General features: G+C 40.6%; 2 protein-coding genes across 2 annotated transcripts in view; both read left to right on the top strand.

Annotated features, from left to right (window-relative positions):
- Adar (Adenosine deaminase acting on RNA) overlaps positions 1-12,768 on the top strand; it is a 53,668-nt gene extending 40,900 nt beyond the window's left edge. The window contains exons 17-20 of the mRNA XM_069507400.1: positions 5,828-5,978; positions 8,048-8,170; positions 8,254-8,340; positions 9,657-12,768. Coding sequence (XP_069363501.1) covers positions 5,828-5,978; positions 8,048-8,170; positions 8,254-8,340; positions 9,657-9,785 — 490 coding nt within the window. The 3' untranslated portion in view covers positions 9,786-12,768. The remainder of the gene's footprint in view (positions 1-5,827; positions 5,979-8,047; positions 8,171-8,253; positions 8,341-9,656) is intronic.
- Positions 9,813-11,018, top strand: LOC138404120 (probable serine/threonine-protein kinase DDB_G0283337). Its single transcript, XM_069507354.1, has one exon. The coding sequence runs from the start codon at positions 9,813-9,815 to the stop codon at positions 11,016-11,018; it is 1,206 nt and encodes a 401-aa protein (XP_069363455.1).
- Positions 12,769-13,391: the final 623 nt, after the last annotated feature.

Raw genomic sequence — 13,391 nt, 5'->3', positions numbered from 1 at the left:
AACACAAATGACAGGTTACAAAAAAGAAATCTTAAAAAGTAGATACAAAGAGATTGCGCTGGACCTATGTTTCATCAACATCGAAATGACGTCATTTTCACGTCAGCCGAAATAAAACCATCAGCTCGAAACTTCAGTCTAGTGCTGACGTCACTAAAATGGCGGCCACGCGCATTAGCAATTTGCGGGACTTATATTAGGTTATTCGCAAGGAAAAGCAGATGGACCAACGGTTTCATAGCTAGTTACGTAAGATCGGTGAATAAACTAACTATTTATGGTTAACCATGCAGTTTCCTCATACGTTCAAATGCATGTGCATAATCAAGTGAAGCGATATCCACTTAACCGCGAGATTTCTTGTTACATAACTACTAATGTTATTGTACAGGGTGTAACCAGAACGCTAGCAACAACGAAGACAGGTGATGATATTGATGATCACTGATATGATAAAACAAAAAAAAAACGCCACAAAAAAACCTATAATTTTGTAAAACTTTACGATATATTGCAAATAAAACATCTGACTGACGCTAGGGGTCAACGAACGTTGCGTAAGTAGGCCACTCGGAGTCAATGCCGCGTCGTAGGCGGGGCATTGACCCGAGTTTTGTACGCTATACATTGCTGATTTTTTTTTGGGTTCCGTACCTACCTCAAAAGGTAAAACGGAACCCTTATAGGATCACTTTGTTGTCTGTCTGTCAAGAAACCTACAGGGTACTTCCCGTTGACCTAGAATCATGAAATTTGGCAGGTAGGTAGATGTTATAGCTGACATTTGGGGAAAAATCTGAAAACCGTGCATTTAGGGTTGGATCACACAAAAAAAAATTGTGGTCATGAACTAATAATTAGTATTTTCAACTTTCGAAGTGAGTGACTATATCAAGTGGGGTATCATATGAAAGGGCTTCACCTGTACATTCTAAAACAGATTTATATTTATTTTTATGCATCATAGTTTTTGAATTATCGTGCAAAATGGTGCAGTAATTAGTGCATAGCGTGTTAATAGTTACTACACTGAAATGCAGCGCACTGAATATTAATTGTGTCGCCGATTGCGACGGAACCCAACCCACGCGGCCGGCAAGCTCTATTTCACCTCGTGTTACTAATTTATTTATTTTTTTATAGAAAGATTAGCCTTTTTTTTTAATGACTAATATTCCCCTTTCCTCTCCAATTAAGCGTCAAGCTTGTGCTAGGAGTAGGTACGACAATAGTGCAACGGGCGGGGTTTGAACCGTCGACCTTTCGGTTTTCAGTCCACTCCTATACCGGTTGAGCTATTGAGGCTCAAACTAAAACTAAACTAAAACTATCTACATCATGATCATCATCAACCCATCGCTGGCACACTACAGAGCACGAGTCTCCTCTCAGAGTGAGAAGGGTTTGGCCATTGTCTACCACGCTGGCCATGTGCGGATTGGTAGACTTCACACACCTTTCAGAACATTATGGAGAACTCTCATGCATGCAGGTTTCCTCACCATGTTTTCCTTCACCGTTAAAGCATATGATATTTAATGACTTAAAACGCAAATAACTCAGAAAAGTTAGAGGTGCGTGCCGCGGGATCGAACCCCCGACCTCCGATTAGAAAGCGGACGTCCTAACCTCTAAAAAAATTATAACTTGCATTCTTTTTAGGGGTCCGTTCCTCTAGCGAAAAAAGAAACTCTTATTAGGTTAACTTCATTCCCGTTTTTTTAGGGTTCCGTACCTCAAAAGGAAAAAAGGAACCCTCATAGGATCACATTGTTGTCTGTCTTGCTGTCCGTCGTGTCTGTCAAGAAAATCTATAGGATACTTCCCGTTGACCGAGGATTTGGTAGGTAGGTAGGTCTTGTAGCACCAGTAAAGGAATAAATTCGAAAACCGTGAATTTGTGGTTACATCACAAAAAAAATAAAAATGTGTTCAAGTTATTATCTTACCTAATTATTATTATCTAAGTTTATACCTAATTAGTATTTAGTAATTAATACATAACACCAACTAACTGGAAGCTACAATGATTTATTTATTGATCTCAATGATGTAATCTGAAGTAATTCATATCTATACTTTGTACCTCGGTTTTGTCCGTCTGTTTAACCAACTAAGTACGGAAATTTATTAAATTTAATTTTAAATTTATTTATTATTATTAAATACTTAAATTGAGGGGGAGGTTGAATTAAATTTTTCTCTCCGTAAGAACCATCCTCGTACTTCAAGGAATATTATAAAAAAAGAAATAGTGAAATCGGTTCAGCTGTTCTCGAGATTTGCGATCAGCAACGCATTTGGTGATTCATTTTTACATTATAGAAGATAAATAGGAAGTCATATTAATTTTGTTCCATTATTAATTATTAGATGATGCCCGCGACTTCGTCCGCGTGGAATTAGGTTTTTAAAAATCCCGTGGGAACTCTTTAATTTTCCGGGATAAAAATTAGCCTATGTATGTCCTGCCCCGGGATGTAAGCTGTACCTTATTTCTTCAAAATCGGCTAAACTGTTGAGCCGTGAAAAGCTAGCAGACAGACACACTTTCGCATTTATAATATTAGTATGGATTGCATATGACTGATAAGCTGTGGATAGCCTAGTGGTTAGAATAGAATAGAATAGAATGTTTTTTTATTCATGTAAACTTTTTACAAGTGTTTATGAATAGTCAGGTAGTTTTAATTTACCACTGGTTCGGAACGCCGTTCCCACCGAGAAGAACCAGCAAGAAACTCGGCGGTTGCTCTTTTTAATTTTTCTTAGTTAGAATTCTTCTTAGTTAGAATATCCGCCTCATCCTAATTTATCCTAATTTGAGGTCGGGGGTTCGATTCCGGGCACGCATCTCTAACTTATGTTCTCAAAGGTGTTTGAAGTCTGTCTATCCGCACATGGCCAGCGTGGTAGACTATGGCCAAACTTTCTCACTCTGAGAGGAGATCCGTGCTATGTAGTGAACCAGCGAAGGATTGATCATGATGACCATGGCATATGACTGCTAAAATCATAACCCTTACTTTGAGCCCTGCCGTAGTCGGATAAAAAAAAAAGTTTGGATACTTACGTATTACTGATAGAAAACAGGCTATGGGCATTGCCGTGTCCATTGTCACTGGAAATCTTAAATATCGACCGAAATTTAAACAAAACTCTGTCTAAAATGTTTTAGCAAATCCGTCTTTATTTGAGAAAAAAAAAACCAAAAAAATTGTTTTTCGTGGTAATTAGGTATTCTAATAAAGATGAAAAATTCATGAAACTTCCATTTGAGTTTTTTTACTTTATTTTTACAATTATTACAAAAAAAATTAAATTAAAATGTCTGATGTGTTTATGAAAAAAAAAGGTCGCGTTAAAAATGTTTGGTACGCTTATGTGAGCGCGCGCGCGTTTTCGCGGGAAAATGAGCTCGTAATGGCGGTCTCGGAGGCGGCTTTCCCGCCACTTTTCTTTGAGTGGAAATGTTGAGTAACGTTACGTATTGATGGCTAGGAATTTAGGATAATGGGTAAGGGCGCTTCCACACCAGTGGAGGTAAAAACATAGTTTTTTTTTTTTTAAGAATATTAGCCATGTTAAATGGCTAATATTCCCCTTTCCTCTCCAACTAAGCGTCAAGCTTGTGCTAGGAGTAGGTACGACAATAGTGCAACGGGCGGGGTTTGAACCGACGACCTTTCGGTTTTCAGTCCACTCCTATACCGGTTGAGCTATTGAGTCTCAAAGTATTAAAAGTAGGTATAGATCTGTTATTGTGTAGGTACATGAAATCTAAATATATAAAAGGAAAAGGTGACTGACTGACTGATCTATCAACGCACAGCTCAAACTACTGAACGGATCGAGCTGAAATTTGGCATACAGATAGCTATTATGACGTAGGCATCCGCTAAGAAAGGATTTTTGAAAATTCAACCCCTAAGGGGGTGAAATAGTGGTTTGAAGTTTGTGTAGTCCACGCGGACGAAGTCGCGGGCATAAGCTAGTAAATAATAATTCAATATAATATTATATCAGTGCCAATAGATTCTTGAACTGTAGTAACAAAATGACGTGATATTTTGTATAGCGGTAGCTTATGGCGCTAGAATTCATTATTAAAGAGAATAATTTAAAAAGACATGATTTTTATTTATTTTTAAAATACTTAATTATTAACGTCACACTGTACGGAAAGCGATTAATGACGTCACAAAGCGTAAACGACAAATATTATCCATACTAATATTATAAATGCGAAAATGTGTCTGTCTGTCTGCTAGCTTTTCAAGACTCAACCGTTCAACCGATTTTGACGAAATTTGGTACAGATATAGTTTGTATCCCGGGGAAGGACATATGCTACTTTTTATCCCGGAAAATTAAAGAGTTCCCACGGGATTTTCAAAAACCTAAATCTACGCGGACGAAGTCGCGGGCATCATCTAGTAAATAATAATTCAATATAATATTATATCAGTGCCAATAGATTCTTGAACTGTAGTAATAAAATGACGTGATATTTTGTATAGATGTAGTTTATGGGGCTAGAATTCATTATTACAGAGAATAATTTAAAAAACATGATTTTTATTTATTTTTAAAATACTTAATTATTCACGTCACACTGTACGGAAAGCGATTAATGACGTCACAAAGCGTAAACGACAAATATTATCCATACTAATATTATAAATGCAAAAGTGTGTCAATCTGTCTGTCTGCTAGCTTTTCACGACTCAACCGTTCAACCGATTTTAATGAAATTCGGTACAGAGTTAGCTTGCATCCCGGGGAAGGACATAGGACATACTTTTTATCCCGGAAAATTGAAGAGTTCCCACAGGATTTTTAAAAACCTAAATCCACGCAGACGAAGTCGCGGGCATCATCTAGTTATCAATAGAGTCCAAAATAGGACCTATCATTACTAGTAAAAAAACCGACCAAGAGCGAGTCAGACTCGCGCACTGAGGGTTCCGTACTACAATCGTCTTTTATCGACATTTTGCACGCTAAATCATAAACTATTATGCCTAAAACTAAATAAAAATCTGTTTTAGAATGTACAAATAAAGCCCTTTCATATTATGATACTCCACTTGGCATAGTAATCTTTTATCCAAAATACTTTTTGATTTATCGTGCAAAACGTCGAAAAAATGCGACTGTAGTACGGAACCCTCCGTGTGCGAATGTGTGTCGCACTTGGCCGGATTTTTTCTAACATACTAACTTTTGTAAAGTGGTGATAATAAAAAGAATACCCGGCTGAGTTTGTTGTGGGCTCTTCTCAGGCCTGGCGCGTTTGGAACCCTCGTAGCTTTAGTTTTAAGTTTGCGTAATAATTATCACCACTATATCTTACAAATGTAACACCATACCAGACCATCAATACGAGTAATTTATTACCTATCTATATATATAAAAGGAAAAGGTGACTGACTGACTGACTGACTGAATGACTGACTGACTGACTGACTGATCTATCAACGCACAGCTCAAACTACTGGACGGATCGGGCTGAAATTTGGAATGCAGATAGCTATTATGACGTAGGCATCCGCTAAGAAAGGATTTTTGAAAATTCAACTCCTAAGGGGGTGAAATAGGTTTTGAAATTTAGTAGTCCACGCGGACGAAGTCGCGAGGATAAGCTAGTTTTGAATAAATTATTTGACTTTGACTTTGACTTTGACATAATATCACTATCGCAGAATAGTCGTGTGCCAGGCATTATACTATTAAGCAAATAGGTAATTATTACTTTTATACTGTACCTATTCGCTTCTGCCATTTGGAACCCAAGTTTTGTTTGACCTTTTCTCTTGTACCTCAGGGCCCTCTGCGGCAGGGTGGAGAGCCACATATCGTCCCTCCCGCCGCCCTACCAGCTGCAGAGGCCGCGCCTCGCGCGTGCGGCCAGCATGGAAGCCCGCACGCCGGCGCGGGCGCCCTCCTTCAGCGTCTCCTGGGTTGCCACATCGCCTGTGAGTATTGTCACAGAGGCATAAATGCACTGCTTACCCCAGTTGTAATAGCTCAATGCATATTTTTCATTTTAACCTGCCAATAAACAGGTTCCTAGCTAACTAGTGCCTACCCTGGCTTCAAACCTGTGCACGCCACTGAGTATTGTGGACTGTCAGTCACCCCCACCCACCTCTCGCCGGCTCCCGTTGGCACCCTTCGGGTACGGAACCTTAAATAGTAAACTATTTAAAACCAAGGATTTCGTTAATCAATAGCTCAATCGGTAAAGGAGTGGACTGAAAACCGAAAGATCGACGGTTCAAACCCCGCCCGTTGCACTATTGTCGTACCTACTCCTAGCACAAGCTTGACGCTTAGTTGGAGAGGAAAGGGGAATATTAGTCATTTAACATGGCTAATATTCTTTAAAAAAAAAAAAAAAACATTTTCTCGGTTTTCAATTTTTCTCGGTTAAAATGCGTGGGAAGCCGTACTTTTAAGGCTTAGTATTTGTGATCTTTTTTGTCTGTATGTTTTGTTGTTTTGTACTGTGTACTGTGTGTTCAATAGGGAATGATATACCGAGCACTTACCCTTTGCGCCAGCTGCAGCATAACACCCTGGGCCCAGGCTCTTCTGTGTCGATAGCACCCTATTTTTCACATATATATTGTCTTGATAATAAAGTGGTCACTGGTTTCAGTTAAATCACAATCACAACACGTCGATTGAGTCCAGATTCCAGAAATTAATTTGTTTTTGCACTGGAACGCGTGCTTATCGATTATTGCAGTCGATCTGAGAGATATGATGGCGCCGAATGGCCAATCAGAAGGACGCATTGGCATGCGTTGCATCGGCGCTAGGGGGCGCTCGACAAACCAACCCAATGAACAATTACGAAAATAAATCTATATATATAAAAGGAAAAGGTGACTGACTGACTGACTGAATGACTGACTGACTGACTGACTGATCTATCAACGCACAGCTCAAACTACTGGACGGATCGGGCTGAAATTTGGCATGCAGATAGCTATTATGACGTAGGCATCCGCTAAGAAAGGATTTTTGAAAATTCAACTCCTAAGGGGGTGAAATAGGGGTTTGAAATTTTGTAGTCCACGCGGACGACGTCGCGAGCATAAGCTAGTATGAGATAAATTTGCTAGAAAAAATCCTCCAAATTATGTTGACTTTAAAATATATTCTGTTCCAGTACGGAACACTGTGTACTAATATATGATGTATGATGTATAAACGCAGGCGTTATTTTGCAGAAGTCCATGGTATACAATGTAACATGCACCGCCCGCCCTCCCACTACTAATCATCATCATCATTTCGCATGCTGCATGTTGCATCATACAGACTCGACCTGTTTCAGCGGATAATACGTCTGGATTCTCGAGTAGACATTTTACAGCTGCGGCACCGAAACTATTCAATAACCTTCCGCTGGAGGTATCTAACCTGATTTTATGTGCCCAGCGCCCATCCTTAAAAAAAAAACTTAAATTCTATATAAAGAAATTTCTCCTAGAAACCTCTTTTGAAAATTTTAAACGTCTTTATGACAAGATCTGTTGAAACGAACGCTTCCACTTATTAAAATTTATCCTATCTATTTAAATTATATATCTAAACTCCGTATGCATTAACACTGTTGCACCAAATAAAATATAGTTTTAGTAATGTATGAATATATATAGTATAGTATAAATATAATATAGTATATAATATGATATAATATAGTATGAATGAGGTCAATGAACTTTGTCAGCCCTAGCACAGACTACGGTCTATTTGGGCTGCAAACTGCCAACACCAGTCTCGGCTTTTTATCTAGTGCTTTGGTCTAAAGTGTGGTGTAAATTGTTCACTTTTCGTTTTGTCTAAATAAAAAAAATAATAAAAAAAAGCATTTTGATTCATTGTATTCCAAATAAATGAGTATTTATTTATTTAATCACCAGTGAAGGCTCCGTCAACATTAAAACTACTTGACTATTCATAAGCACTTTTAAAAAGTTTACATGAATAAAAAAACATTCTATTCTATTCTATTCTATTCATTGCATTGCAGAGTCCGGAGGTGATCAACTCGACCACAGGGAAGCTGGAGACGGGACATCCGTCCATGATCTGCAAGCAGAGCATGTTCGCGCGCTGGCAGTTCCTCGTCAGGCGACTGCCGCTGCTGCCGCAGGTAACATAACATCAACCGACAGACGTCCACTGCTGGACATAGGTCTCTTGTTGACTCCCGTTGAGCATGGTTCTGTTTTGCAGGAGGACGGCCCACCGATGCCCACTCACCCCACGGAGCTGGACCGCCTGCTGTACAACGAAGCCAAGCTGCTGTGCGCGCCCTACCAGGTGCTGTACCACTCCACCACTCCGCCACTCCGCCACTCCACCACTCCACCACTCCGCCACTCCGCCACTCCGCCACTCCTCCACTCCTCCACTCCACCACTCCGCCACTCCTCCACTCCTCCACTCCGCCACTCCACCACTCCGCCACTCCTCCACTCCTCCACTCCGCCACTCCGCCACTCCTCCACTCCTCCACTCCGCCACTCCGCCACTCCTCCACTCCTCCACTCCGCCACTCCGCCACTCCTCCACTCCTCCACTCCGCCACTCCGCCACTCCTCCACTCCTCCACTCCGCCACTCCGCCACTCCTCCACTCCTCCACTCCGCCACTCCGCCACTCCTCCACTCCGCCACTCCGCCACTCCGCCACTCCGCCACTCCTCCACTCCTCCACTCCGCCACTCCGCCACTCCTCCACTCCTCCACTCCGCCACTCCGCCACTCCTCCACTCCTCCACTCCGCCACTCCGCCACTCCTCCACTCCTCCACTCCGCCACTCCACCACTCCTCCACTCCGCCACTCCACCACTCCGCCACTCCACCACTCCTCCACTCCTCCACTCCGCCACTCCGCCACTCCGCCACTCCTCCACTCCGCCACTCCGCCACACCGCCACTCCGCCACTCCGCCACTCCACCACTCCACCACTCCGCCACTCCACCACTCCACCACTCCGCCACTCCGCCTCTCCTCCACTCCACCACTCCACCACTCCACCACTCCTCCACTCCGCCACTCCTCCACTCCTCTACTCCGCCACTCCACCACTCCTCCACTCCGCCACTCCACCACTCCGCCACTCCACCACTCCTCCACTCCTCCACTCCGCCACTCCGCCACTCCGCCACTCCTCCACTCCTCCACTCCGCCACTCCACCACTCCTCCACTCCACCACTCCGCCACTCCACCACTCCACCACTCCACCAATCCTCCAATCCACCACTCCACCACTCATACAACTGGCGTCGCCAAAATTTGTTTGTGCAGAAAAATGTTTACCTTGTAAAGGGGAATACCAGGTGTTCATAGTAAATTTGGCCCTTAGGTGCCCACACATGAAACTTTATGGAATCAACAGTATCATCATCATGATCAACCCATCGCCGGCTCACTACAGAGCACGGGTCTCCTCTCAGAGTGAGAAGGGTTTTGATAGTCTACCACGCTGGCCATGTGCGGATTGGTAGACTTCATACACCTTTAAAACACTATGGAGAACTTTCAGGCATGCAGGTTTCCTCACGATGTTTTCTTTCACCATAGTTATTCACAAGTGATATTTATTTAATGACTGATTGACTTTGTTTGCAGGAAGCCAAAGATTGTCTCATCACCGCCTTCGACCGCGCGCAGCTCGGCCGCTGGATCAAGAAGCCGATAGAGCAGGATCAGTTCCAGTGCGAGATCCTCCACGCCGACCCGGCCGTCCTGTTCGCCTAGGCGGGTAGTGATCACCGCGGTAACGCTATGCAGATTCCCCACCCTTCAGTCGATGTGAATGCAAAAAATTGCACCAAAATCCCTCGTGTTACACCTAAAAATGATAATATTACAAATGTCTTAGGTAAAATTGATAAAAACAGTCATAAAGTTGATGATGTAGATACTAAAAATGATAACATTATCAATGTGACATATAAAACTGATATAAACAGTACTAAAATTGATGATGCTGCTACTAAAAATTATAAAATGACCAATGTGGTGCATAAACCTGATGTAAACAGCACTAAAATGGATGATGTAGCGGCTAAAAATGATAATATCACGAACGTTGCACTTAAAACTAGTATAAACAATACCACAAGTGATGATCTAGCACTTATTAATGATAAAATTGCGAATATGGCGCTTAAAATTCATGAAAATTGTACTAAAATTGATGAATTGGCAACTAAAAATAATACTTTTGCATCATCAGAAATCGATCCGAAAAATGACGATGTTGCAACTAAAAATGATAGGTTTTCGAAAATTCTTGCATTACGTCGACCGAAAGTAGTTTCAGAATACGATTACTTTACTTTTGATTATAATTATGAAAAAAATACAGAAAATAATAATCCTCAAACTAATAAGTTCAATACAAATTTAAGACGGGTTAGTGATGGAAATTCGAAAAATTTGCAAAATAATATAACTAAGGATAATATTAGAGATAGAAAAAGAATTAAAGAAGAAGATAGTCATAATGATATTCAAGTGTTAAATACTAAGCAACCACTTAAAAGTAATATAAGTAGTCGTTTAAACATAGACGTGAGCCCGCTAGACGCAGATGTTATTAGAAATAGTATAAACGTAGCTGAAAATAGAAATAGGGAAATAGATGGAAACAGAAATTGGGAGCTACGTATTGATGAAAATAGTAGGATAGACGTTGGTAACAGAAGGGAGGCAACTTATATGGCAGCCAAAAGAAATACTTTCAACGTCGGTGAAAATAGAAATAGGGTAATGGATGGAAACAGAACTTGGGATCAATGCGTTAACGAAAGCAATAGTGTAATAGATGATAGGAACAGAAATAGAGAAACGAATGCTTCGGATGACGTAGTTCAAAATGGAAATAGGGTAAATGAAAATAGAATTAGGGAAGTTAAAAATAATTCAAGTTCACTTTTGGAGCGAAGATTAGCTGCCTATAGAAATTCACATTTTTTGCGGCCATAATAAGTGAAATGGTTTTTTTGCTTGATTTTTAGGGTTCCATACCTCGTAATGAAAAAATAAACCTTTATAGGATTGATTATTGTCCATCTGTCTTTCTGTCCGTGCTTTAAGGACCTCTTTTTGAAAAAAGTCTTCAATAGAATAAATAAACTTTTACAAGTGCTTTTGTATCTTTAAAATAATTTACCACTAGTTCGGAATACAAAATTTCGTTGAGTTTGATTGGTTAGTTAATATTCAAATAAAAACCAATTTACGATTGTATGGAACGCGGTATGAATAAACTCCTCTTAAGGATATTGACATTTAATTGTTGAAAAAAAACTGTTTTTTTTTTGTAAATTAGGTACAAATACGTTTTGAGAAAAAACGTATTTTTGTTACCTCACAAAAATATTAAAAAGTGTTATTTCTTGTATGATTGTACGGAAACCTTCGTGTGCGAGTCCGACTCGCACTTTACCGCTCAAGTTTTTCGTAAATTACAACTTTTCAGAGCGTATTTTTGTTACATCACAAAAAAAGTGTTACTTTTTGTACGTAGGTACTAACTTACTAACTTAACTTTGTGTTACTAACTTAAACTAACTACACGTACCCGTACTTAAAGTTAGTTTTTTAGGGTTTTGTACGATGGTACGGAACCCTCTTTGCGTTTCTTTAATATGCGTTGAATATGTCAAATCTGCATGGTGTTATCAGGTATGGTCGCGATCTATTTAGGCGACAGGTGGGCAGTACAGTGGTGTAGTGTGGGGCACACGCTAAGGCACACTATGGGTCACTTTAGTACACAAACCTACACTATGGGTCACTTTGGCACACAAACCTACACTATGGGTCACTTTGGTACATAAAACTACACTATGGGTCACTTTAGTACACAAACCTACACTATGGGTCACTTTGGCACACAAACCTACACTATGGGTCACTTTGGTACATAGAACTACACTATGGGTCATTTTGGTACACAAAACTACACAAGGCACACTATGTGTCACTTTGGTACAAAACCTACACTAACAGCCGTACTCAGAGTCGCTTAATCGTTACTTAAGATTGAGTTAAACGAGACAGAGCTATATCTCTCACATAAATCTGTCTCCTTTTAACTCAATCTTATCTATGGGTTACTACACAAACCTATACTTAGGTCACTTTGGTACGCAAACCTACACTATGGGTCACTTTGGTACACAAACCTACACTATGGGTCACTTTGGTACACAAACCTACACTATGGGTCACTTTGGTACACAAAACTACACTATGGGTCACTTTGGTACACAAAACTACACTATGGGTCACTTTGTTACACAAAACTGCACTATGGGTCACAAGTCCGCGACAGGTCAAGATGGCAATCGGGACGCTCCGCACAGCCGCACGTCATCCGCGCTCGCCCGCACCGGGTTAGTGAGCGGGACATTGTCTCCTGATTACCATCTCATCCTTTCGCGTACTCTACACTAACTTACATTAAATCTGAAACCATAAGAACAGCGGCACACAAAGACACTAAGTAACACTAAGTGCCACAAATCCACACTAAGTGCCACAAATCCACACTAAGCCACTGCGATGGGTCAGTGTAACTCATATAAGTATTATTTAATTATATTTTTTGATTCTAAGGAAAAATGTGATTTTGTTTGTAATTACTTTAAGCGCACAATATTGTGATGTTCCTTGTGTTCTTAGGTTTTTTTCTTAAGAAAATAGTACAAATAAATTTAATTCAATTTAACGTGTTGTTTTATTTATTAAGGGCAGATTCTTCCATTCATCATTTTCATCATGATCAACCCATCGCCGGCTCACTACAGAGCACGGGTCTCCTCTCAGAATGAGAAGGGTCTGGCCCTAGTCTACCACGCTCCATGAGCTGGCCAAATGCAGATTGGCAGACTTCACACACCTTTGAGAACATTATGGAGAACTCTCAGGCATGCAGGTTTCCTCACGTGAAAGCAAGTGATATTTAATTGCTTAAAGTCCGGAATCGAACTCCGACCTCCCGAAAATAAGGCACACGACCTAACTACCCTTACTTTAGCCTAGACCTAAATGTCTTGCCTATGGAGAAGTCTGTGACCTGGATATTTTGGCTGGTTTTTACCTGTTATCTCCCAAAGCCACCATGATCTAAACTTCATAGTCGCTGATTGTTCCTCTCTGTATTGGGGACAAATTTGTCCCCAACAAAGAAACTTTCAGCTTTTATAAAATACCAAAGGTTTGACCCTCGCGGGCTCTCCTCTATATGGTCTGTCTTCACATTTCAAACGCATAGTGTCTGGTAAGAAACAATAAAACAAAATAAAATTACTAGATATTATAATTAATATTAACAATAACATATTTTTATTC

This window comes from Maniola hyperantus, chromosome 26, assembly GCF_902806685.2.
Source record: "Maniola hyperantus chromosome 26, iAphHyp1.2, whole genome shotgun sequence".
Classification (NCBI taxonomy): Eukaryota; Metazoa; Arthropoda; class Insecta; order Lepidoptera; family Nymphalidae; genus Maniola; species Maniola hyperantus.
The sequence above is the reverse complement of the archived record's forward strand: the minus strand, read 5'-3'. Positions and strand labels throughout refer to the sequence as shown.

Bases quoted from the DNA above. Each gene is read 5' to 3' on its own strand.
- LOC138404120 (XM_069507354.1), top strand. From the start codon at position 9,813: ATGCAGATTCCCCACCCTTCAGTCGATGTGAATGCAAAAAATTGCACC.